Genomic DNA, 27,331 nt, shown 5'->3' with positions numbered 1-27,331 from the left:
TTTGATCTTAATTGAAATTTGAACAATCCTAAATATTGAAATCAAAATAAGCCAAGTTGAGCTAACAACCAAAAAAGAGTTGTTGGAGTTCGATTCCCAAAGACCCTTATCTAGTCGGAGATGGTTCATAATAAGAATGGCATATAATCCCTCATAGAAAATCTAACTCCATTGTATTCCGAGGACAAATTTCCATGAAAGACCCACAACAATGGTAAAGGCACTGGAATCACGTGGCAACCTAGCATCACACGTTTCTCTTCTAACTTGATATGTGCAAAATGAGTACATCGGAGCAAATAAGAGTTCTATTTAGTTATCAATATTCTTTCAACTATCAACATGAGTACAATTTTCAGGTCTCCATAACTCTATGGAGTTTATTGAGCACTCCATTGACAATAAGAATACGACCCCAATATATTTTACCAAGACCAAACATTTGAGAGTACCCCAATACTTAAAAAGGGTTCAACACAGACCAAGTTTAATTATTATTACACACATTAATACTCCTAAAGCCTTCAACTTTGTCTATGTGATGTAACGGTTGCTTTGCTTACCAAAAATTCCTGGACCATATGTGGATATGATCATATCAATGAGAAGGGGAAATTGCAATGATACAAACAAAGTAACAGGTAGACAGGCCAATACGACTACAGGAATGAGAATCCACGTGTCTTTAGCTGCAAAAACAAGATAAAGAGTGGAGACAAAGGCTGCCATCATGGATAATATGGAGAGGAAGAGAGTTATAAGGCCGATGATTAGTCTATTGGGCAATGCATATAGAAAATCCTCTTCGGCATAACGAGAAGTGAGAATAGACAAGAACATTAACAAGGAGGAAGAGGAGGAGAAAAGAGCAAGGGCATCAGCGATGGCAAAGATTGCAAAGGCTGTTTCTTTGGAGAAAAGTGGTTGCCCAGTGACACCGTTGTTTCCACCTGGCACAGTGATGGCAGCTGCAAAGGCGACGGTGGCCACAAGCGCAGCTACAATTGTGCATGAATTGGCGGCATCTTTCATCCACTGCTCTCCTTCTTTCACCAAGATCTTGTGTGTCTCGGTGAAGGCCTCTGCAGGTGTTTTTCCGAGATAATTTCTCGCTTCTTTGGCTTGTGGTAGAACAAATTTTTCCACCTCCTATACAAGATCCAGTGATTTTGGGATTAGATCAAAATTAAAGACCTCACACTCAGCATAATCATATTGTGTAACACCCCTAAGTTGACAAGATTCAGCTATATATGTCATTTATTTATTAATAAGTTATACATCCGTCTTTGGGATTGTGAATACGATTTAGATTATTCTGTCTTTTTGCTTGATTTGCATGTGATTTGTTTTATCCAATTATAGAGAACACATTTTTGCAATTTAGGAGAACAAGTACCTTAAACCATTGTAATTCGAGTTGCATTTGTAAGGCTGCCCCAGCAGCACCAGATCGCAGATTGAGTAGCTGTTGAGGATACAAATATCCAGCCATGTGGAGGCCATTGTTTCCCATCATATCCGTATGCGATAAGATTCTAAATGTTGATCCCACGTGCTGGTAGATGAGGTTGAAGACTTGTTCGCGACGGTACAAAACTGCAAGATGGAAGACAGATTTCTTTGCTGATCTTAGATGAGTTGAACCTGGAATCGTGTGCAGAATTTCTTCGACGACTTCTCGGATACCCGCGCACGCTGCCGTGGATAGTGGCACCTTAAGCATGTCTTTAGCTTTCAAGTGATCCAGCTTCCCCACTTCCGTGCAAAGAAACTTGACAAGATCAACAGCATCCTGATTTTCTTGTTTCTTCTCTCGAACACGCTTGATTTGTGGTACTGACAGTGATCAAATTTTCAACATCACAAGATATACGTGTGTGTGTGTGTGTGTGTGTGTCCTGCGTTTAATTTTGATGCATTAATATTATGAATCTAGAAAGAAATTATATAGATCGAACCCAAATCCAAACAAAATCTTAAAGATTTTCTTATCTTCATGCGGATTATTACCAAATATTTCAGCAACCTTCCATACCATTGCCTGCAATCTCATTCTCAACTTAACTGTACAGGAAAAATAAATATATTAAAGTCAGCGAACTGTCATCAAAATGTACCCAACAGACTACAAAAATATAATTTATTATAATAGATTTATATTTTCCAAAAATATTTTAATTACCAAATATACATACAAATAATGATTTTAATATATATATATTTAGTTAACTGGTGGCGGTTGGTCAGCATTGCCAGCAAGCCAGCCAGCTACCACCTGCCATCGAGGGTTCTACAACTGAACCCTCATCGAACCGTCATTGACGGGAGTGAAGGAGAGGGAGGTAGAGGGGAGAAAGAGGGATACGAGAGAGGGAAAGATTGGCCTAAGAGGAAGAAGGAGGGACAGAGATGGTGAACCCCAATCCCTTTTTTGTTAGAAATCAAAGCTTTGGTTTTTGAAACTAAGAATAACTACAAGCCTAGACGTACCTTTGTAGCTTTCAGCTAGCACAAAAGGGAACTTCAAGAGGTTTTAAAAGCTAGATTGATGTGGATCAATTAGGCCCTTCACACTTGAGAAGTATAAAGTCATCTTGTGAAGTTTCTCTTAAATCAAATTTTGATTATTCAAGTGATAACTTTAATGAATTGTTCAATTTCTTTGAATGGTTATTGCGTATTGCTATCCAAACTTTCATTACGTATATTTTTTGTTGCGTACATTAGATGTGAAAGTTTTGAAGACCCTACACACCCATATGAGATTCCAAATAATTCATATCCCAAATTACAAAAAACAAGTACAATTCAGACTAAAAAGTAATTTAATTCATAAATAAATTATATAAAAATATATTATTCTCCCATGAAATGAAAATTAAAATTATTAAGTGACAACTTGACGAACCGGGAGTAGAGCATTGGGCAAGACTTTCTATGTCTCCTCCACATTGTTGCTTCTCCAATTTCTCTGAGTTCTCCAACTTGATAGGAACATCTAAATGTAAAATGGCAGAAGAATATAATAAGCAAAAAAGAAAAAAAAATGTATAAGCATGAGAATACAAATAAACCCCACCCTGACGTATTACAGATTATGATTTGAATTAAGGTGGAAATCAAAAATCGCTTGCTAGCATGAAGTACCAACTTTACCACCTTGTCCATAATTCCAAGCATCATTGTTGATTATTATGTGATAGCATTGATGTTGTTGTTGTTATTGTATTTATGTGTTTTACTAAGTACGAGAAGAGTGATGGAAGGAAGGAAGACACTAACGAGAGTAGATGAAGCGCTGGCAGAAGTTGAAGGCTAGTCCACTTTGGAAGGCAGAAGGCTTGAGCGCCATGCTGTCGAGAAGACCTGAATCCATGACAGCTAACTCCGGATGTCTTCGAATCAACATTAAAGCAATGTCTGTAATGACAATTCCAATTTACAACCATCACTTAAGACTTAAATTAAGTACCACTTGTAATTTAAATAATGTAAAACTAAATGATAAGGAAATGAAGATAACACGATCGCTGCCTCACTTCCTACAAGGAGTGGCTAGTAGCTAGTTTCCACACTTGGTTTTGATATATATATATATATACATATTAGGGTTCTAACTTAGAGGGAATTAGATATTGGGTTCGTCCATGAAAGAATAAAGATATCAAAATCTGGGTTTTAGGGAAGCCAGATCTAGGTATCTAGCTTTCATTTATGTTAGTTTCATTTTTTATTGTTAGTTAATCATAGTTAAATATTTGAATGCAATCAATGGTGGGTGGACAGCAATTGTCAAGCATCATTGTTTTTTTTCTTTCACTACAAGAGATTTGATTTTTTCGGGCGATTAAAAAATTACCGAAAAAAGTAAAAAAACCACCAGTAAAAATTTTATTGGCGGTAATTTTATCTGCCAAAAATACCTCTATTGGAAAATATTACCGACGGTTTTTAACAGCTGGGAAAAAAATTTTCCGATGGTTTTGTTGAACCGCCGGTAAAAATAAGAATTCCTAGCAATTTTGATAAATCGTTGAAAATTTTTGGCAATTTAAAAACTGTCGGTAATGATATTATTACCGTCGGAAAAATTTTATCGCCAATACCCCTTTTTCCTATAGTATTTTTTAGTTTTTTCTCAAATCACAAGAGAGATGAGAGAGAAATAAAACAAATTGATCATTTTACTCTTCTATAATGGTTAATGAGGTCATTGCCATTATTAAAATGTAAGGAGGACTTTGCAATTAGGATAAACCTAGGGATGATAACTTTTATTTTTTCCAAAAGCTTTTGTCCACAAATAACTGATACTTGTGTGTAGGAGTGAATGGAGAGGAACAAAGAAAAAAGACATACCATAAAGTCCACCGATAATTAGAGAGTCGATGAGCTTGAAGCCTAATTTATGGAGGAAGGGCCTAGGATCAATGTCTTCTTTGGTGACACTCAATAAGTATGATACCATCTCTCTGTTGGCCCTACGAGCAGCTGTACGTAGAGGTACAACGCCGGAATCACCACAGATGTAAGGCAAGCGATCGTTCTTGTTCACCAACATCTTGGCTGCCTTTATATTCCCAACACCCACTGCCTTGTGCAAGACTGTCTTCTCTTTCTTGTGTTCAAACTGCTCCAGATCCTCTTTCGACATCCTGTCTAAGAGCCCCTTCACAACTTTGTTCCTGTGCGGGGACTTCACCGCTACCATAAGTGGCGTTTGTAAGGCCGTATTGATTCGGGCCTTGATTGCATCGGGTTCTTTTTCTAGGAATTTCTTCACACGCTCCCAGTCGCCCTCTTGCACCGCTTGGTACAATGGGAAGTAATGGCCTATATTGATCCCTGCTTCTCTACAGCTTGTTTCTCCCAGCATCAGTTCTGCGTACAAAACATATCCAAATAAATAATTATTAATTTTAAAAATTCTATTTGTACAACTAATTAAAAATTTCATTTATATTAGAAGAATCATGTTTTTTTGAGGTAGACTGCGACGGGCCGGCGAGGAGTGCTCTGCTTTTTGTCTCTCACGAAACAAATTAAGGGGTAGAAGTGGAACGTAATTCCCCTTTCGATTTGGCCCGTGCCCATGCAGTCCATCATCGCTCACCATTATTGGCCCCAAAATCACCATATTTCACCTTACCATATTCCATATAATCGGCGGAAGGATTAATAAATGTATCCTCCAAAACACGCCAGATAGCATAAGCGGTTTTAAGGTCCGCCACAATGCGGAGAATATCGTCTTGGATTGTGATCCGCAACCATTTCTGTACCAGTTCGTCAGTTCTTTTCCAGGAAATGTGGTCAGGATTCTCAATCTCCTTGCCGCGGCAAGCGGATTGTTCGTCGACGGCAATCAACGCTGGCGGCCGTTTGATCATGCCGTTGATGAAGCCGATCAGATACTGCCTCTCGAGAAAATCGGACATCATCTTTCGCCATATGAAGTAGTTCGGTCTGGACAGCTTGATGTGAACGGAGTCCTCCACGTTGACATAGACGGGACACGGGAACACTTCAAAGGACAAAGAGCTTGAGGTTGCCATTGATGAATTAATGTTCCCAAAACTAATCTCTCAAACCTTCAACACACACATATATACCAATCCGAAAGAGGAATCAGCATCGTCAAAGTAGCTTTGCAAAAGTATACTCACTTAAGGCCTCTTTTTCTAGATTGATTGGACGATATCTTCCCATATGAGTAATGTCGTGGAAACTTCTATTCACAGTCACGTTTTTGCTCTTCGCAGTCATATTTTAATATACCTAAAGCACTCTCTTTTGAAAACTCATTTTTACCCTCATACCCACTTTCTCTCTCAATCAAATACCCACACCCACTATTCATAACGAAGACAATACAATAAAAAATATCAGATCCAATGCAGTTGAAAATGAAAAAATAGACGAAAATATAATAGTAGAATAACACAAATACATACATTAACAGTCACATATGCACCGCATACACAAATATAAATATATGTATATATATACATATATATATATATGTATGTGTGTGTGTGTGTCTATGTATTAATGAATGTATGTATCTGCCGTGATTTTATTTGTTGATGTATTTTGGAGATGTGATAAAAGAGGGTATTTTTGAAAAAATTTAACTATAGAGAGTTATCACATGACTGGAAAAAAAATCTGAATTTTTAATGGTTGCGAAGAGCAAAAATATGGCTGCGAATAGAATTTCCCTAATGTTATTCGGCCACCCTTCATCAAATTACCAATTTACCTATAGTGCAAATTTACAAAAATAACCTCAACTAGTGCTTCCTCTCTCTCTCACACCAGAGGTCTCAATCTCTCACTCTATGCTCTCTCGTGTGACCTTTACTCTCTCTTTCTTTTTCTCTTTATTTCCTCCCGTTCTGGCCATCACTATCTCTCCCTTTCGACAGCCCTCCAGTTGTTCTTGACGGTGCTCGTGACAATGGGGGGCTTGACGACAATGTTTTCTCTCTCTCTCTCTCACTCTCGACCTTGAGGGAGGAACGCACCATCATCGCCATCACTGCTTGCACCACCATTGCCCACACCCGACCGACCTCGGCCTTGAGAGAGAAACCCGCCACTATTGTCACTCGTCGTCTCCATTGCTCCCATCTACAAAGACGTAAGTCTCTCCCACAATAATTTTCAGCATATCCATCATATATACGTATATATATACACATTTTTTGGGTTTGGCCGAAACTTTAAGCTTAGATCTACAAAGTTTTGACTATTGGGTCTTACTAATTTTTGGATATATTGGTCGATAGGTCCTTGGGTGTCAAATGGTTGCCTCTGATCGCAGAAAACCACCGACCATAGTGGCTTGTGGCGACTGGCAGTGCATTTTTAAGTTTGGCTGAAAATTAAAACTCATATCTACTAAAATTCAACTATTAAATCTAGGCCATTTTTTTGTATGTTAACTCTCTTGACTTGATGTTTCTAATGGTAGACTCTGATCATAGGAATCTTCGACTGGTGATGGTTGTCGGCAGCGTTGGTGGCGGTGGTTGTGACTTTCGTACATATATATGCATTATTTTATAATTATTTTAGTTTATATTGTGGATGTTGATATTGAATATGATATTTAATTATGAATTTGTATTGAATTTGTGATCTTTGAATATTGTGAAGGTTAAAATTGAATTGATTTGTATTTGTTGAATTGAAATTATTAAGGTTATTTAAGAATTGAATGGTAAATAGATATTGTTAATTTTATTTGAATTTGAATATTTATTAATGTATATATATATTTTTAAATTTATATTAAATAAAATTTAAATTATGTCAATTATTTTTATAATTTATTGAAGATTTTAAAATATTAAAAAATTTAGAATATTTTAAATTTTTATATTTTATAGTTTAATTTTTATAGATTCCAACTTTTTTTCAAGCTACGAAAAGCTAAATATTTTTTGTGTAAGAAACAACAAGGTTATCATAGTAAAACCAAAAGCAGATGAGTCTCAAAGGCTGTAGGCTGTAGCAAGCCATTGTTCACTTTTAACGTACAAAAAAGAAAATGGCACAGATTTAACGATTGAATTTTAGTAGATCTGAATTTTAATTTTTGACCAAACTTAAAAATGCACTGCTAGTTGCCACCGGGTACCGTGGCTTGTGGTTTTTGGCGATCAGAGGCAATCACTTGACACCCAATGGCCCATCGACCAATATACCCAAAAACCAGCAAGATCAAATGGTCAAAACTCTGTAGATCTAAGCTTAAAATTTCACCCAAATCCCAAAAATACGTATATACATATATATGATGGTTGTGCTGAAAATAATTGTGGGATAGACTTACCTCATTGTAGATCGAAGCAATGGAGACTACGGGTGACAACGGTGGTGGGTTTCTCTCTCGAGGCTGAGATCGGTTGAGTGTGGGGCAACGGTGGCGGCGACGACGTGTTCCTCCTTCAAGGTTGAGGGTGTGAGAGAGAGAGAGAATGGGTGAAGTTTGGGCGATAGTGGGTGTGTGTGTGTGTGTGCGTGCTTGAGAGAGAGAGAGAGAGAGAGTACTGTTCATCGCCCTCCACCCTCCTCGCCCTGCCACCACCACGAGCACCGTTGTCGAGCCCCCCACTGTCATGAGTATCATTCGGAACGACCCAAGGGTTGCTGAAAGGGAGAGACAGCGACAGCCGGAATGAGAGAAAATATATATATATATATATATAAAGAGAGAGAGAGAGAGAGAGAGAGAGAGGAAAAGTCACACCAGATAGCAAGTGAGAGATAGAGGAGGCAAAATTTGAAATAATGGGTTTTGGATCAGTCTTCATATAGCGATATTTTGGGGTCAAGATATCGCGATATCTCGAGAATGGCATTAAGGGTAGGGTTAGCAATGGTTCGGTTTGGTTTCAGTTTTTTTCAAAACCATAACCAAACCAAACTTAAATTACTAAAACTAAAACCAAACCATTACCCATTGGTTTTAAAAATTTAAAACTATAAGCAAACTATTCGGTTTTAGTTTGGTTTTAGTTTTAACCATAATTTTTTTAGTTTGGTTCATATCAACAAATAAAAACAAACTCTTGCAAATAGCATTTATAAAAAATTTTGATAACTCCACAACAAATAAAGACAAACTCTAATAAAGTTATTTTTTTTTCTTTCATAAAGTTACAAATTAACTTCAAACTTTTTGGATATAATTATTTGATTGATAAAAATAAAAAAATTTAATATTAGGTTTTATTTTTATTTGTTAATTACTTTATAAATGTTAAATATTTTATATATTTGTAATGCATTAGTTAAAATACTTGTAAAAAAATACATTAGTCAATATATATATTATGTGTATATATAATATATTAAATAAAAAAATATCTATTATATATATGTATATTCAATTCAGTTTGGTTCGCTTACTCATACATTTGGTTCGGTTTTGATTTGGGTTTTGGTTTAGATTTAGTGAAAACTATAATCAAACCATACCCATTGAAACAGTGCTCGATTTTTCTCCAAACCAAATCATTACCCAATCAAACGATTTTTAACCTCGTTGACCGGTTCGATTCCCCACGATTTCAGTTACAATTGTCATCTCTAATTAAGAATGGCCAAATAGCATTAATATAGCTTGGTGGGCTCAGGTTCGGCTCAAGGGGTTGGGGCCTTAGGTCATTATTATTAATTTAGGGCCCAATTCCTTAATAAAAAATTAAAAATTTATTAATTTTATTTTAATAATAAAATTAAAATAATTATTTCATTTTAATGGCTTTGATCATTTTGAGACCCTAGGCACATGCCTATCCCTGCGTGGGCTAATTTGGTCCATCAGAGAGCGGAAGCGAAAGCTTCCTCCGCTTTCCTTCGCCAGCAATGGGGATGTGATTTCTACAAGCTGTATTATGTATGCATAGAGATTCTTCCACAACTACCACATGAATCACGCACGCACCCTTTGTATTATTATGTGTTCTTAGTCTTAGAGCAAGCAGTTTAATCACCAACCACAACAGCAGTCAACAGCAACCATTTTTGTGTTGATCAAGCCCTATAATACAAGGTTTATATGTGACCTAGCCAACAAAAAAAAGCAAGGTTAATTTGTTCCATAATGATTTGATCAAAAAGTTCGTTTCAATAAATTTACTCTCTGCACGATTGAAGCCTTGTTATAAAATTGGGACATCGACATTTTTGAGATATCAAAAATGACAAAAACCTCTCTATTGCTTACTTCTACTCGTACAAACAGACCATTTTACACTCATTTTTAAACTATATATCCTCACTCATTCTTTTTTATTTCCCCCTCCTCTTCCTACGAAAATCAATCAATTCTCTTTGTCGACGCCAACCGCTCTTGCCCAGTGATGTCTACCTTTATCTTCTCTAGCTACCTTAGTGAGTTTTGATTTTCAATCTGCAAAGATGAACTCTTTGATTCGTTGTCCGACAACAACAAGAGAATAAAGAAGGGGGAGGAAAAGTTCGCGACAGTTAGAATTTATCCATTATAGTAAGGAATGCTTCTCTTTCTTTGGATTCCTTTTTCAAACCCAAAGGGCCCAGATTTAGGCTCATTCGATTTTAATGGACGCTTCGATTAACCTAGATGGGGTTCCCTTTTCGCTGGTGATGGTTGGCTAGTAGTGTTATCATTTCGTTTTTACTTTTTTATATTTTTATCTCTATATAATTATATAAGAAGAAGAAGAAGAAAGATGTGTGGGGGAGAGAAAGAGAAGACGGGTATTTTTGGTATTAGTAAAAAATTGACTGTCATTCATTTACAGAAGGGGGAAAGTGATGTATGATCTATTTAATCTTAGGATAGAGACGTTTGCATGCCATTCTTATACGTTAAGGGTGTCTCCGTCGTTTTGTCAAACCTTAGGTATCACGTGCATTGACTTGATTTTGATCGTGGTTATCTTAAATATGTAACTTTAATAAAGTTTTGGTTATATTATTGGAGTAAAAGGTTTTGTACATGTTAAACTAAGATGACGTTATCTTTGTATTTTTTTTTAAAATTTTAAATTTATTTTAAATTTTATATTTTTTATTGTCTGTTTTGAGATTTTTAAAAATAAATTTTTTTTATTTTTTAAAAAAAATTTCTTAAAATAAAAAATTAAAAAATAGAGGAATCGAACCCACGATCTACTGATGTAAATTCTAACTTATTGCGAGCCAACTAAAAAATACTTAAATTAATAATTGTCGAACACTTAAAATGAGATAAAATGTTATAAAATTAAAGAGAAATTTGATTTTTTTTTTAAATATAAGATAAAGAAAGATATATATAGAGAGAGACTAAACGACTGAATGAATGAATGAAGAGATGAGAGAGGGAGAGAGAGTGAAGTGATTGGTTTTCACCCCTTTTTTTCTTAATGCACAAGCAATACATATATATTCAATTGAAAAAACAAACATTGGATGGATATAAAATTAAAAGATAAGAAAATGGTTTAAGAAAAGGAGTCCAAGTCAATTAACTTAAATTTATTCATAATAAAATCTACTTTCTTTTTTACTAGGTTAATATTTAAAATTTTAATTAAATATAAATATAAAATATTTAATATTCATGAATTGAGATGGGTGTTCATTTGGTCCAGATCAGTCATAAACCAAATCAGATTGAGATTAAGATTCTTAAAACTGTTAGATTTAAGACTGGAATGGTCTGGTCATAAATATTTTTTTTATATTTCTATATAACACTCCAAAAAAAGTATGCATATATTACATTACCTATTTAATTTTTTTAAATTTAACATATTATATATATTACATCCATATTATTAACAAATAATAATATTATATTAATTGTAATTAGTTTTCGATCTTAGACGCGTTTCGTACCGAACCGAAAACCAATTGACGCCTATAAGTGAATTGAGAACTAAATTGAAGTCTGACTAATTTGAGACTAGATTAATTTTCATATACTAAGTGAACTTTGAACCACCCCTAAACATTGGAATCAAAATTGGAATCAAAATAGGCCAAGTTAAACTAACAACCAAAAAAGAGTTGTTCGAGTACAACCAAAAAAGAGTTAATGGAGTTCGATTCCTAAGTGGACCCTTATCTAGTCGAAGATGGTTCATAATAAGAATGGCATATAATCCCTTATAGAAAATCCAACTCCATTGTATTCCCAGGACAAATTTCCATGAAAGACCCCCAACAATGGTAAAGGCACTGGAATCACGTGGCAACCTAGCATCACAGGTTATTCTTCTAACATGATATGTGCAAAATGAGTACAACGGAGCAAATAAGAGTTCTATTTAGTTGTCAATATTGAATATTCTTTCAACTATCAGCATGAGTAAAATTTTCACATCTCCATAACTCTACGGAATTTATTGAGCACTCCATTGACAATAAGAATACAACCCCAATATATTTTAACATTTGAGAGTGCCCCAATACTTAAAAAGGGTTCAACATATACCAAGTTATTACACACATCAATACTCTCTAAAGCCTTCAACTTTGTCTATGTGATGAAACGGTTGCTTTGCTTACCAAAAATTCCTGGACCATATGTGGATTTGATCATATCAATGAGAAGGGGAAATTGCAATGATACAAACAAAGTAACAGGTAGACAGGCCAATACGACTACAGGAATGAGAATCCACGTGTCTTTAGCTGCAAAAACAAGATAAAGAGTGGAGACAAAGGCTGCCATCATGGATAATATGGAGAGGAAGAGGGTTATAAGGCCGATGATTAGTCTATTGGGCAATGCATATAGAAAATCCTCTTCGGCATAACGAGAAGTGAGAATAGACAAGAACATTAACAAAGAGGAAGTGGAGGAGAAAAGAGCCAGGGCATCAGCGATGGCAAAGATTGCAAAGGCTGTTTCTTTGGAGAAAAGTGGTTGCCCAGTGACACCGTTGTTTCCACCTGGCACAGTGATGGCAGCTGCAAAGGCGACGGTGGCCACAAGCGCAGCTACAATTGTGCATGAATTGGCAGCATCTTTCATCCACTGCTCTCCTTCTTTCACCAAGATCTTGTGTGTTTCGGTGAAGGCCTCTGCAGGTGTTTGTCCGAGATAATTTCTCTCTTCTTTGGCTTGTGGTAGAACAAATTTTTCAACCTCCTGTACAAGATCCAGTGATTTTGGGATTAGATCAAAATTAAAGACTTCACACTCAGCATAATCATATTGTGTAACACCCCTAAGTTGACAAGATTCAGTCATATATGTCATTTATTGATTAATAAGTTATATATTGTGAATACAATTTAGATTATTCTGTCTTTTTGCTTGATTTGCATGTGATTTGTTTGATCCAATTATAGAAAACACATTTTTGCAACTGAGGAGAAGAAGTACCTTAAACCATTGTAATTCGAGTTGCATTTGAAAGGCTGCCCCAGCAGCACCAGATCGCAGGTTGAGTAGCTGTTGAGGATACAAATATCCAGCCATGTGGAGGCCATTGTTTCCCATTATATCCGACTGCGATAATTGTGTAAATGTTGATCCCACATACTGGTAGATGAGGTTGAAGACTTGTTCGCGACGGTACAAAACTGCCAGTTGGAAGACAGATTTGTCTTCTAATCTTAGACGAGTTGAACCTGGAATCGTGTGCAGAATTTCTTCGACGACTTCTCGGATACCCACGCACGCTGACGTGGCTAGTGGCACCTTAAGCATGTCGAAAGCTTTCAAGTGATCCAGCTTCCCCACTTCCGTGCAAAGAAGCTTGACAAGCTCAACAGCATACTGATTTTCTTGTTTCTTCTCTCGAACACGCTTGATTTGCGGCACTGACAGTGATCAAATTTACAACTTTACAATATAAAATGTGTGCGTGTGTGTGTATTTATATGTGAATTTAGAATTTAAATTTCTAAATTCCAAAATCCAAACAAAATCTTAAAGATTTTCTTATCTTCATGCGGATTATTACCAAATATTTCAGCAACCTTCCATAACATTGCCTGCAATCTCATTCTCAGCTTAACTGTACAGGAAAAATAAACATATTCAAGTCAGGGAACTGTCATCAAAATCTACCCAACAGACTACTACATGCACGCATATACAAAAATATTTTCAAAAAAATATAGTTTATTATAATAAAATTATATTTTCCAAAAATATTTTAATTACCAAATATACATACAAATAATGATTTTAATGTATATATTTATTTAAAAAATAAACAGGTGGCGATTGGTCAGCATTGCCTGCCAGCCAGCCAGCTACCGCCTGCCATCAAGGGTTCTACAACTGAACCTCATCGAACCGTCATTGACGGGAGTGAAGGAGAGGGAGGTAGAGTGGAGAAAGAGGGATATAAGACAGGGAAAGATTGGCCTAAGAGGAAGGAGCAGGGACAGAGATGGTGAACCCCAATCCTTTTTCTGTTAGAAATCAAAGGCAATATTCAGTTTTCCTTCCAATCTCTTCAATTTCTTATGCAAGACCATTTAATTGATGAATTTTGGTGGACTTTCTGGATCTGATTTTTTGCTCTCTTTCTCACCTCACATCTCTTTTTTACCTCCCTGCCCCACTTTTTTGCCTCCAACGTCCATGGAGTTGCAACTAGCTCTGCCTCCCCATTCAATCAAACCCTATAGCACAGCGGTTCTATGCAGCTAAACCCCTGCGATTATTAGTGATGACACAAAGATCGATGGCCAATTGAATTGCTTGCATGGACATAAAACAAGAGAAAAATAACTACTCCAGGACTCGGCCAAGATAAAGCCACTCTAATGTTTAATTCAATAAGAGATTCAGATAAATGAAAATTATGAGAATTGTAATGAATTTCGTACATTTAACTTATTGCTTGAGATCTTTTTATATCTTTCTTGATTAGGACAATGATAAAAATAACCAAGCCTATCGTGAGAATTAGTTGATTCTCCCATTATTTAGCCCGTCCAGGAGTGAGTTGAATTGTAATTACTAGATAAATATTGATTATCTTATCTTAAGATGGTGGAGGTCAGGACACTTAGCATTCGAGGCATTGAAATTCTTTTAGACATTTTTCAAGCTCCTTCAAAATGAACTGAGGTTTCTTTCTTGATGTTGGTAGCAGGCAGCTCGGGAAGAAGCTTGGGCTAAGGTTTTTGCACTTGAACTTGAAATCAATGCTGCAATGTGTGATCTTGATTTTGAGAGACGTAGACTAAAAGGTGCCAGGGAAAGAATTATGCTTCGGTGAGCATTACCATCATATTGCTATTGGTTGGTTCTTTTGTTATTTTGTACGTGCAATAAGCTGGTAGTTAACTACAAAGATTCCAGTAGGTCTCGAATTGAGAATTCAATTGCTTTTGGGAACCGCCATTCAATAGTTTATGTTATACATGGTGTTAAATTCATCAGGTTCTCTCAATTTAGGATAGCCATCAGCATGTTACAGATTACTAAGCCACTAAATTTAATTTTCTCCACGCTCAATTGTATCCTATATATATATATATATGTTGTTATGTTTCATTCAATAATTTTTGTTATATATTGTTATGTCTCTTTTTGTTTTTGTTTCCAATTTTAGGGGTGTACAAATGTTAGTTTGATGGAGTTGGTGCAGTTTTTCTTCTATTTTTAGAACCTTCTCTATCGGTTTTCAATTTTTAGTTTTTTGTTTTGTCGATCTGCTAGTTCAGATTTCAATTTTTGATTCAATTTATACAGTTTACTATCTATTTTTTCAATTATCGGTTAGTTATGTTATTTGGGTTAATTGGTTAGTTCATCTCGATTTTTTCTCTCGATTCGGTTAATTCAGTTAGTGGACTTTGGTCGATTCGGTAACCGAACCAACTATTTGCACACCCCTACATTGAACGTGATGTTGATAACAAATCAAATGCATAAAAGGATTAATAATTTATTATCAGTTGCGATTGTGTAACTATCCTTTAAATTGAAGTAACACAATTTTCTTATGTATTGGTGTGTGTGAGATTTGCTGGTGATGCATACCATCCAATTGCATAGTGAAAATGTTCACTGTGTGATCTCATCGATTGATATATGAAGGCAAGTGTTTGCAAATATATGATTCATTACCTTCCATATGAGGTGAATGTCCTACGTGATCTTATGTTGGTATGTGATAGAAGTTTTTAGCCAAAGCATGAATGATTGGAAAGGCATTTTCAATATATCATCTTGTCATATCAACTAAAATCTATCACATAGTATTGAGTTAGTGAGTTTGATTAGTTCATAGCTCTTACTTGGTGGAGATATTAGTGATGAAATAATTGAATTGCATGATAATTGTCAACGAAATTGGTTCACTTTGAATTAAATTTATTGTTTTTTAGATTATCTTGATATACTGTTAGACGTCACTCAAGATTGTTAAGGTATTTTGAGAAGATGAAGAGATTCTTAAAATAGATTGAAGAGTTAGATTGACATAAAAAAAAGTTGGATGTTTCTTTATTGCTATTTAGTGGTGAATCTAGAAAGTCTTACACCTAAAAACAAAGCGACCGAAATAATAATTGTGGGGCTTGTGTTGTGTTTTCAATGCTGTTATGCCTACTAAAGTCTAAGAAGAAAAAGAACCACGTGGCAGCCCTAGGAGCTGCCACGTGGCAGAAGATCATGCAGCCGGCTAGCTGTTCCATGCAGCCTAGCTGGCTGCTTCATGCAATTAGGAGGGGACCCCCATGCATGGCCGTTTCATGTGGCCAAGAGCCCCCCCCCCCCCCAGGTTGCACGGAAGCAGCCACACAATGTGGCCGCTCCCCTCTCTGCCACGCAGCAGCGTGGCTAAAGATATGGGGGAACCTTCACCCCCCACCCCCGAGAGACCTCTCTCGGGGGTATTAGTCACGCAACAACGTGGCTAAGAGGGCTCCAACCCCGAGAGACCTCTCTCAGGGGTATTCTCACACCCCCGAGAGAGGTCACTCGATGGTGCCTAATGCGTGCGCACCCGCATATGCTCGTGTGAGCGCTTAGCCATGCACCCTCGCGCCGATAACCCGCAAGACTTGGTCAAAATCGCCTCTGATATGCCTGCCGAGAAAAATGGGTCACACGACACATAGATGCCCCTCCCATCGCTATAAATAGGGGTATTTTCCCTCATTTGGTATGCAACCTCACTCTCGTATTTACTTTTTGTCTTCAAGCATTTCACTTCTGCGAGGGACTAACTTAAGCATCGGAGGGTCCACGCGAGGATTCTCACCCGCTCCCCTAATCGATTTTCTTTCCAATAGGTCACCCATCGCTGCCGTGACCCCCGAGAGATTCATCCATCGTTCTCAAACTAGCGAAGGGACTCACCCATCGCTACTGTGACCCTCGAGAGACTCATCCATCGCTGCCGTGACCCTTGAGAGACTCATCCATCGCTGTCGTGACCCCCTGGGAGACTCATCCATCGCTGTCACTCCACCTCGGGAGACTCACCCATCTCTCCCGATAATTACTCATCATTTGGACAATCCACACGTCACCCATGGCCCGAATGAGTCATCCATCCCCCGAGTGAGTCATCCATCGCTCAGATATACCACACGAGAGTCATCCATCGCTCGGATCAGTCACACGAGGGTCATCCATCAGCAGTTTCCCCTTTTACAAATTTATTATTGTAACCGTGTAAGAACAATTGGCGTCGTCTGTGAGAAAATGAACAAAAGGCCAAGAAACCTTCATTCACCATGGCACAAACTTGAAACGGTCGACAAACTCTTTCTCGTGGTGGACAATCACCTTAACAAGATACCCTCTCTCGGGTGGAAGAACAACATCAATCTACTCATGAAGATCAGCTACCCCTCATCCATGGGGGCTAACCACCCCTCATCCATGGGGGCCAACCACCCCTCATCCATCAATCCCATTGTGAGGGTCACCCATCCCTCACTCATCAGCAGCCACCCCTTCCAGGGCCTTCTCATCCATTGGGGGTTCAACTTTAGGTGCCGCCCCTTACCACCACACTTTCAGGACCCTACTCAGGTATACATATCCCATCGGTAGTTCCTTGGGCTGAGTATGAGTCCTTACGACAACAACATGATGAAGAGGTGCAAGCTCTTCGCAAAATGGCTGGAATTTTGTAAAGCTTAGTTCCCCACGGGTAAATCCCAACCACATTGAGAAAGTTTATTCCTGAAACAGCTCCATCCCATAGGGCTCATTAGGAGGTACCAGGGAATGACTCTTATCGGGAAGCGACCCCTGAAACTCATGCTCAACCTATCCCTTCTCGAAACAATCAACCAATATCTCCCTTAAGAAGGGCTCATAGCCAAACTTCTTCCCATCGAGGAAATCAATGAGGAATTAATCATCGAAAGACAAAAAGACAAAGCCCTCAAAAGGGAAGATATTCTAAAACGGTGGCTAGCATTCCCATGGAAGGAGATCGAAATTCCTCTAAACCCGTAACCAAGTAGAATGATGAGCTTAATGACAACCCTACGACATTTAGTGCTTGAGAAACAGGTGACATGAAGAAAATGATTGAGCAAGTGCTGCAGCGAAATAAATTATTACCAGTTTCAGAAGAGCAATCACGAGGGAGGTTGCCATTTGTGGCCGAAGTAATGGAAAATCCCTTGCCAAGGAAGTTTAAGATGCCCCAAATAACTCCTTACTCTGGCAAGGATGATCCTTACGATCACATACAGAACTACGAGTCTTTGATAATGCTCCATGGATGGGACGATGAGATAATGTGTAGGGCTTTCCTGTTAACCCTAGTTGAGCATACTCGGGCTTGGTTTAATGGTTTACTCGAAGCATCCATTTCCTCATTTGGGCAGCTAAAGACAGAATTTATCAAAGCATTCATTATTAACAGCCAGAGGAAGAAAGACGCGACATACCTTCTTAGCATTCGACAGGGGAGCAAAGAGACCCTTCGCCATTATATGGACAGATTTTGGAACGCTATGCTTGAGATTCATAACCTACCGATTGAGATGGCAGTGTCTGCCATGTTCCAAGGGGTGCGACTGACTTCCTTCTAAGAATCCCTATCTCTAGACCCACCAAAATCCTTGGCAGATTTGTTCGTCAAGGCCAATAAATATATACACCATACAGAAGTAATTATGAGGACTGTGGCAAAGGATGAAGACAGGGAGCGGAAAAGAAATGAGCGAGATATTGAAGAAGATCTTAATCGGGGACAAGAGAGGACTCGAAGACTGGATGATGTCAAGCCCCAGTTCAATCACTATACCCGACTCACCCAACCTCGATCTACCATATTGGCAGCCATAGAAGGATCAAGCCTAATCAGACTTCCAAAAAAGGTGGATCGACCTATAGGAAAGAATCAGGATGAGTACTGTCGATACCATAGGACTCGTGGTCATTCCACTGATCAATGTAGGGAGTTGAAAAATCAAATTGAGATGCTTATCCGGGAAGGGCACTTACAAAGATATGTACGAGAAGAAGAGAAAAACAATAGGGAGCCACAAAGAAGGGAAAAGAGGCCTGAAACACAAGAAATACATAATCCAAGACAGCAAGAGAGAGGAAGCGACTATAGAAAAAATCTCCCTCTAGATAATGACCCAACACATCAGGTTGTACATGTCATTTCGGGAGGTGAAACCTTGGTTGGTGATAGCTCATCTTCCCAAAAAGCCTATGCCCGTTTGGCCTACCAGGTCAATTCGGTAATGGAGGTTAGAGAAAATGAAGAACCCATTATGTTCACACCTGCCGACATAGGAGATATAATCATTCCACATGATGACCTGATGGTAATCTTAGCTGTCATTGCAAAGTACCCAATTGAGAGAATTTTAGTAGACAGCGGTAGCTCAGTTAACCTTATTTATTGGAATTGCTTCGAGCAAATGCACATTTCACAAGATCGATTGAAAAATATCTCTTCCCCTTTATATAGTTTCTCTGGGGAGCCTATCTCGGTGGCTGGTTCAATTCAGTTGCTAGTCACGTTGGGCTCTGATCCTCAGAGAACAACATGTCAGGCCTGCATATAGTGGTTAAAACCTCATCAACTGTATACAATCTAATTTTTGGTCGTCCCTTGCTCAACGACATAAGAGCCGTAGTCTCTTCCTACTATCTGTTGATGAAATTTCCTACACCCCAAGGAGTGGGACAAGTCCGAGGGGATCAATGGAAGGCCCGCACGTGCTATGTTGCATCTACAAAAGGGAAACAAAGTAAAGAGACTTTATCAATTGCCAAACAAACTATGTAAGATTAAGTTGTATTATTCCCTTTTTTTGAATCGTAATAATGTGAGTCTAAAATTGTATTGTGGTCGTAGGCACATTTAGCTGAACCACATCAAAATGCTTGTACTCATTTCTGTGAATAAATTATCATTATGGCGTCTACTATTAACCACCAAATTCCATCAAGGTTCATCTTCAAACGAATACCCGTTGCCTTGCGCTGGCCCAGCAATTGGGAGAAAGTTAAAAGCCTGTTGCCTTACTTATAGCTCGGCAATGAGGGAGATAACAAGCCCATTGTCCCACGCGTAGTCCGACAATAGGGGAAAAATAAGACATTGTCGCTCATAGCCCGACAACGAGGTGAAAGCTAAAGGTTCATTGTCCTGCGCATAGCCCGGCAACGGGGAGAAAACTAAAAACCCGTTGCCCTGCTCACAGCCCGGCAAGGAAGTGAAAACGAAAAGCTCATTGCCCCGCGTATAGCCCGATAACGAAGTGAAAGCTAAAAGCCCATTGTCCTGCTTATCGCTCAACAATGAGGGAGATAACAAGCCCATTGTCCCGTGTATAGTCCGACAATAGGGGGAAAATAAGACATTGTCCTGCACATGGCCTGACAATGGGGTGAAAAAAAAATTACTGTCCTGTAAAAAGTCCGATATAAATGAGCCATAATATTTGTTGCCTCGTGAGCGACCTACACCGCTTCACCTGGTGACTTAAGGCCCATTACCTTACTATTAGCTCGACAATGAGGTAAAAACAGAAAGACCCGTTGTCTCCCTAACGGCCCGACCACAAGGTGAAAACAACATGTCTGTTGCCCTGCTCATACCCCGGCAACAAGAAAAAACCAAAACTAATTGCGGACGTAGGTGCTACACTGAACCGCAAAAACAAAAGATGTACGTTCTTTCTAATCACGGACGTAGGTGTTATACCGAACCGCAAGAATAAAATATTACAAACACAGACACTACGCTCACAATACTAGCAAGCATGTACATGTGAAACTAGGGAGCCACGCCATTGTAACAAAATGGCTCATTGCCTCGCTCACAACCTGGTGATGAGGAGGTAAGAACATCCCATTGCCTCACAAGCAGCTTGACAACAGGAAGGCATAAGACCGTTATCCAGCAATACATCGAGGGACCATAATTTCAGCGTCCTCGCAAGTGACTTACGCTACTTCGCCTGGCGTCCTAAAGGTGCAATAGCTGTTGCCTTACAAGAAGAGATGTCATATTCATCATTTTGCAAGTATTTCAATAAACCAAAAAATGGAGAGACAATCATCATGAACACCCTTGGATTTGGAGAAAATTCCTTGATATGCCAATTTAGCTCTGGGCAAAATATAGATAAATATATGAGCCAAATGGCAGCATAATCACTCTGGACTTGATTTGAAGATCTTTTCGAGCCCCCGCTACCTCGAGAACTAGGAGCGTATGAAGAAATCGGGTCTATACTCCTAGAAGATGAAGAACTAAATGCATGGACTACTGTTGCCAAGGCATGAGCTTCAGCACGTCATGCAAAGACTTTACTGCATCTTCTCGAAGCCATTAGCACTTATGAGAAGTCAAAATATGAAAATACCAGAGCTACAAACAACGTTGAAGACTTGTCGAAACAATGGTCAAATGAGAAGCTCAAGCCTACTTTATAGAGGCACATAGGGAGCAGAATGTCAAAGACAACTACGAAAGACATGAAGAATGAGATTGCTACAAAATAAAAAAGGAAAAATAGTCTCTTAAAAATAGGGCAGTGTTGCAGGCAAAATACTTTTCCTCCTAGGAGACCCGACAGAAAGAGTAGGGAGCAATTGTTATGCCTACTAAAGTCTAAGAAGAAAAAAACCACGTGGCAGCCCTAGGAGCTACCACATGGCAGAAGATCATGCAGCCAGCTAGCTGCTCCATGCAACCTAACTGGCTGCTTCATTCAATTATGAGGGGACCCCCATGCATGGCCGCTTCATGCGGCCAAGAGGGGCCCCCCAGGTTGCACGAAAGCGGCCACATAATGTGGCCGCTCCCCCCTCTGCCACGCTGCCACGCAACAACGTGGCTAAAGATATGGGGGGGCTTTCACCCCCCACCCCTGAGAGAGGTCACTCGGTGGTGCCTAATGTGCGCGCACCCACATATGCTCGTGTGCGCGATTGGCCTTGCACCCTCGCGCCTATAACCCACAAGACTTGGTCAAAACCGCCTCCGATATGCTCGCTGAGAAAAACGGGTCACACGACACATGGATGCCCCTCCCATCGCTATAAATAGGGGGTATTTTCCCTCATTTGGTATGCAAGCTCTCACTCTCGTACTTACTTTTTGTCTTCAAGCATTTAACTTCTGCGAGGGACTAACTTAAGCATCGGAGGGTTCACGCGGGGATTCTCACCCACGCCCCTAATTGATTTTCTTTCCAGCAAGTCACCCATCACTGCCGTAACCCCCGAGAGACTCATCCATCGCTCTCAAACTAGCCAAGGGACTCACCCATCGCTGTCGTGACCCCTGAGAGACTCATCTATTACTGTCGTGACCCCCTGGGAGACTCATCCATCATTGTCACTCCACCCCGGGAGACTCACCCATCTCTCCCGATAATTACTCATCGTTTGGACAATCCACATGTAACCCATAGCCCGAATGAGTCATTCATCCCCTGAGTGAGTCATCCATCTCTCATATACACCACACGAGAGTCATACATCGCTCGAATCAGCCACACGAGGGTCATCCATCAGCAGTTTCCCCTTTTACAAATTTATTGTTATAACCGTGTAACAACAGATGCCATTAAGAATTAATGGAGAGTCTAATTGTCATTAAGAATTAATGCCAAATTTGTATGAATTGAGTAAGGACCTTTCGGCAACAAATACCAAATTGTCAACTCATTTCATAAATTGTCAATAGTTTTTTAGATGTTAAAAATTGTCAACAGTTTCTATTTGGCAGATTGTGCCTGAAAGATTCAAGAGTTAGTGGAATGTCTACTAGCTCCTATGTCACTTGTCAATCGCTCAAGCTATATGGTTTTGCAGCACTTATTTTCCACTTTAGCATATAAATTAAGAGATTAAAGAAGAAGAAGATGAAAATATTCTTGAATTACAGATTGCTCTTCCTTTTTCTTGGTTTCTTCTTCTTTTGCTTCTTCTCAAATTACTCAAGAGATGAGCTTTGGCTTTTGAAACTAAGGAGAACTACATGCCTAGACGTAGCTTTGTAGCTTTCAGCTAACACAAAAGGCAATTTCAAGGGGTTTTAGAAGCTAGATTGGCTTCACACTTGGGGAGAATAAGATTATCTTGTGAAGTTTCTCTTAAATCAAATTTGTATTATTCAAGAGGTAACTTTAATGAATTGTCCAAACTTCATTATGTCTATTTTTTATTGCGTACATTAGATGTGAAAGTTTTTAAAACACTACACACCTATGTCTATGAGATTCTAAATAATTTCATATCTCGGATTATAGAAAACAAGTACAGTTGAGACTAAAAAGTAATTTAATTCATAAATAAATTATATAAAAATATATTATTCTCCCATGAAACAAAAATTAAAATTATTAAGTGACAACTTGACGAACCGGGAGTAGAGCACTGGGCAGGACTTTCTATGTCTCCTCCACATTGTTGCTTCTCCAACTTCTCTGAGTTCTCCAACTTGGTAGGAACATCTAAATGTTAAATGGCAAAATAACATAATAAGCAAAAAAGAAAAAAAAATATATAACCATAAGAATACAAATAAACCCCACCCTGACGTATTACAGATTATGATTTGAATTAAGGTGGAAATGAAAAATTGCTTGCTAGCATGCATGAAGTACCAACTTTACCACCTTGTCCATAATTCCTAGCATCATTGTTGATCATCATGTGTTAGCATTGATGTTGTTGTTATTGTATTTATTTGTTTTACTAAGTACGAAAAGAGTGATGGAAGGAATTGTGAGACTAACAGGAGTAGATGAAGCGCTGGTAGAAGTTGAGGGCTAGTCCGCTTGGGAAGGCAGAAGACTTGAGCGCCATTTTGTCGAGAAGACGCGAATCCCTAACAGCTAAATCTGGATGTCTCCGAATCAATGTTAAAGCAATGTCTGTAACAACAATTCCAATTTCCAACCATCACTTAGACATAATTATCAAAACTTGCATTAATTACCACTTGTAATTTAAATAATATAAAACTAAATGATAAGGAAATGAAGATATCACGATGGCCGCCTCACTTCCTACTAGGAGTAGTTTTCACACTTGGTTTTGATGTGTGGGGCATATTTGCTAAAGGACAGGGGACCAAATTTGCAAAGAATAAATTACACTTTGCACTTGAGCTCCTTCTATTTTTTAAATTCTTGGAAGGTAAAATGACTATTTTATTATGTCTTTTCAAACTCTCTCTCTCTCTTTCCCTCCCTCCATTGTTGACCAACACCAATGACTAAACCAAGTTCTCACGTTTACCTTTACCTATATTGGTGAATCTTAATTATTTAAGTTCAACCATTGCCAAATCTAACGAGATACGGCAATCATTTTTTTAAAGTCCATTTCATAAGACACCCATGAAATTTGGCAAAAAGAGACCAACCATCTCTATGTTTTCGAAAATAATATGCAACTTCCTTACACTTAACAGAGAAAGTAAAATGACCATTTAATTCCTATATTTTAAGATATTTTCTCTTATTTTTTTCCACCTCATCCTTTTTTTTTTTTCTTTTCTCTCACACATCTATTTCTTTCTTTTATCACCAATGGTCTTCAAATGATTGGCCATTGGTAATAGAGAGGAAATTAGATATCATGCCATCATTCAAAGAGGATGGGACTTCTTCACCCCATTAACGATGTTTCATGTGATGGGGAAGAAATTTGGAATCCTCATCACCAACCAACAACAGGTGCATTTTCTTTCCTATCACGTCTCTCTCTTTTAGCTATCTATTTATCCATCTATTTCTCTCTCTATATATGTAAGGCTTCTAACTTGGAGGGAACCAGACATTGGTTTGTCCATGAAAGAATAAAGATATCAATATTTGGGTTTCAGGGAACTTAGATCTAGGTGTCTAACTTTCATTTATGCTTATTAATTTAGTTTCCTTTTTTATTGTTAGTTAATCATAGTTAAATATTGGAATGCAATCAATGGTGGGTGGCCAGCAATGGTCAAGTATCATCGATTTTTTTTTTTTTTAATTTTTTCTCAAATCATAAGAGAGATGAGAGAGAAATTAAGCAAATAGATCATTTTACTCTTTTATAACGGTTAACGAGGTCATTGCCATTATTAAAATGTAAGGAGGACTTTGCAATTAGGATAAACCTAGGGATGATAACTTTTATTTTCTTTGAAAGCTTTTGTCCACAAATAACTGATACTTGTGTAGGAGTGAATGGAGAGGAACAAAGAAAAAAGACATACCATAAAGTCCACCGATAATTAGAGAGTCGATGAGCTTGAAGCCTAATTTATCGATGAAGGGCCTAGGATCAATGTCTTCTTTGGTGACACTCCATAAGTAAGATACCATCTCTCTATTGGCCCTACGAGCAGCTGTACGTAGAGGTACAACGCCGGAATCACCACAGATATAAGGCAAGCGAGGGTTCTTGTTCACCAACATCTTTGCTGCCTCTATATTCCCAGCAGCCACTGCCTTGTGTAAGACTGTCGCGTCTGTCCCGTGTTCAAACTGCTCCAGATCCTCTTCCGACATCCTCTCCAAGAGCCCCTTCACAACTTTGTTCCTGTGCGGGGACTTCACCGCTACCAGTAGTGGCGTTTGTAAGGACGTATTGATTCGGGCCTTGATTGCATCGGGTTCTTCTTCTAGGAATTTCTTCACACGCTCCCAGTCGCCCTCTTGCACCGCTTGGTACAATGGGAAGTAATGGCTTAGATTGATCCCTGCTTCTCTACGGCTTGTTTCTCCCATCATCAGCTCTACGTACAAAATATATCCAAATAAGTAATTATTAATTTATAAAATTTCTATTTGTACAAATAAAAATTTCATTTATGTTAGAAGAATCATGTTTTTCGTGGTAGACTGCGATGGGCAGGCGAGGAGTGCTCTGCTTTTTGCCTCACACGAAACAAATTAAGGGGTAGGAGTGGATCGTAATTCCACCCTTTTGATTTGGCCCATGCCCATGCCCATGCAGTCCATCATCGCTGTACATTATTGGCCCCAAAATCACCATCTTTCACCTTACCATAATCCATAAAATCGGCGAAAGGATTAAAAAATGTATCCTCCAAAACCCGCCAGATAGCGAAAGCGGTTTTAAGGTGCGCCACATTAGTGCGGAGCATATCGTCTTGGATCGTGCTCCGTAACCATTTCTGTACCAGTTCGTCAGATCTTTTCCAGGAAATGTGGTCAGGATTCTCAATCTCCTTGCCGCGGCAATCGGATTGTTCGTCGACGGCGATCAACGCCGGCGGCGGTTTGATCATGCCGTTGATGAAGCCGATCAGATACTGCCTCTCGAGAAAATCGAGCATCATCTTTCGCCATACGAAGTAGTTCGTTCCGGACAGCTTGATGTGAACGAAGTCCTCCACGTTGACATCGACGGGATACGGGTACACGTCGGAGGAGAAAGAGCTCGCCGAGGTTAACATTGACGAGGAGAAAGAGCTTGAGGTTGCCATTGATGAATTAATGTTCCCAAAACTAATCTCTCAAACCTTCAACACACACACACACACACACACACACACACATACCGATCCGAATGAGGAATCAGTATCGTCAAAGTAGCTTTGCAAAAGTAGTCAGTGAAGGCCTCTTTTCCGAGATCGATTGGACGATATCTTGTTACATATAGCTTGGTGGGCTAATTTGGTCATCAGAAAGCAAAAGCTTGCTTCGTCAGCGATGGGGATTTGATATCTGCAAGCTGTATTAAGTATGTATAGAGATTCTTCCACAACCACCACATGAATCACGTACCCTTTGTTTTATTATGTATTCTTAGAGCAAGCAGTTTAATCACTACCCACAACAGTCGAAAGCAACCATTTTTGTGTTGATCAAAAAGTAAGGTTAATTTGTTCCATATTGACTTGATCAAAAAGTTCAATTCAATAAGTTTACTCTCTGCACGATTGAAGCCTTGTTATAAAATTGGGACATAGACATTTTTGACATATCAAAAATGCAAAAAGCCCTCTGTTGCTAACTTCTTGTACAAACAGACCATTTTACACTCATTTTTAAACTATCCTCACTCATTCTCTTTTATTTCCCCCTCCTCTTCCCATGAAAGTGGACCGATTCTCTTTTTTGACAGCAACCGCTCTTGCCCAATGATGTCTACCTTATCTTCTCTAGCTACCCTCTATCTTTCTCTTTTTCTTCCTCACACTGCAAGTTTGATTTGCAAAGATGCAAATTGAACCCTACGTGGGTTTGATCTACATTTGCAAGTGGATTGAACCTTAGTGGATTTTGATTTTCAATTTGCAAAGGTGAACTCTTTGATTTGTTGGTTGAGGACAACAAGAGAGATAAAAGGAGAGGGGGGGGAAGGGAAGGTCGCAGAGGCCAACCTTGAGATGTTAGGGCTTAAACGAAA

General features: G+C 38.6%; 1 protein-coding gene across 5 annotated transcripts; it reads right to left on the bottom strand.

The window, feature by feature from the left end:
• Positions 1–300: 300 nt before the first annotated feature.
• On the bottom strand, positions 301–26,747 carry LOC127807004 (protein ACCELERATED CELL DEATH 6-like). 5 transcript variants are annotated; one of them, XM_052344661.1, is made up of 8 exons: positions 25,964–26,747; positions 25,170–25,691; positions 23,701–23,838; positions 23,326–23,415; positions 13,461–13,514; positions 12,878–13,317; positions 12,580–12,640; positions 301–1,088 (listed from the first exon to the last, which is right to left on the bottom strand). In XM_052344661.1, exons 1-8 carry the CDS (start codon positions 26,403–26,405, stop codon positions 535–537), a joined length of 2,301 nt encoding a protein of 766 aa, XP_052200621.1. In that variant the 5' UTR covers positions 26,406–26,747; the 3' UTR covers positions 301–534. The 5 variants fall into 5 exon arrangements, with proteins under 5 accessions (XP_052200621.1, XP_052200620.1, XP_052200622.1 ...); XM_052344660.1 differs by having other exon boundaries at positions 301–950; positions 12,442–12,640; positions 25,964–26,745; XM_052344662.1 differs by lacking the exons at positions 12,580–12,640; positions 12,878–13,317; positions 13,461–13,514; ... (2 more) ...; positions 25,170–25,691; positions 25,964–26,747 and adding exons at positions 1,400–1,839; positions 2,014–2,067; positions 2,912–3,001; ... (1 more) ...; positions 4,363–4,884; positions 5,153–5,654 and having other exon boundaries at positions 301–1,149.
• Between the last annotated feature and the right edge of the window lie 584 nt (positions 26,748–27,331).

This window comes from Diospyros lotus, chromosome 7, assembly GCF_014633365.1.
Source record: "Diospyros lotus cultivar Yz01 chromosome 7, ASM1463336v1, whole genome shotgun sequence".
NCBI classification, from domain to species: domain Eukaryota; kingdom Viridiplantae; phylum Streptophyta; class Magnoliopsida; order Ericales; family Ebenaceae; genus Diospyros; species Diospyros lotus.
The sequence above is the reverse complement of the archived record's forward strand: the minus strand, read 5'-3'. Positions and strand labels throughout refer to the sequence as shown.

Coding starts and splice junctions, on each gene's coding strand:
- LOC127807004 (XM_052344661.1), bottom strand. CDS start 26,405: ATGGCAACCTCAAGCTCTTTCTCCTCGTCAATGTTAACCTCGGCGAGC. Junction 13,318..13,460: donor GAAGGTTGCTGAAATATTTG/GTAATAATCCGC, acceptor GATCACTGTCAG/TGCCGCAAATCAAGCGTGTT. Junction 1,089..12,579: donor AAATTATCTCGGACAAACAC/CTGCAGAGGCCT, acceptor TCGGAAAAACAC/CTGCAGAGGCCTTCACCGAG.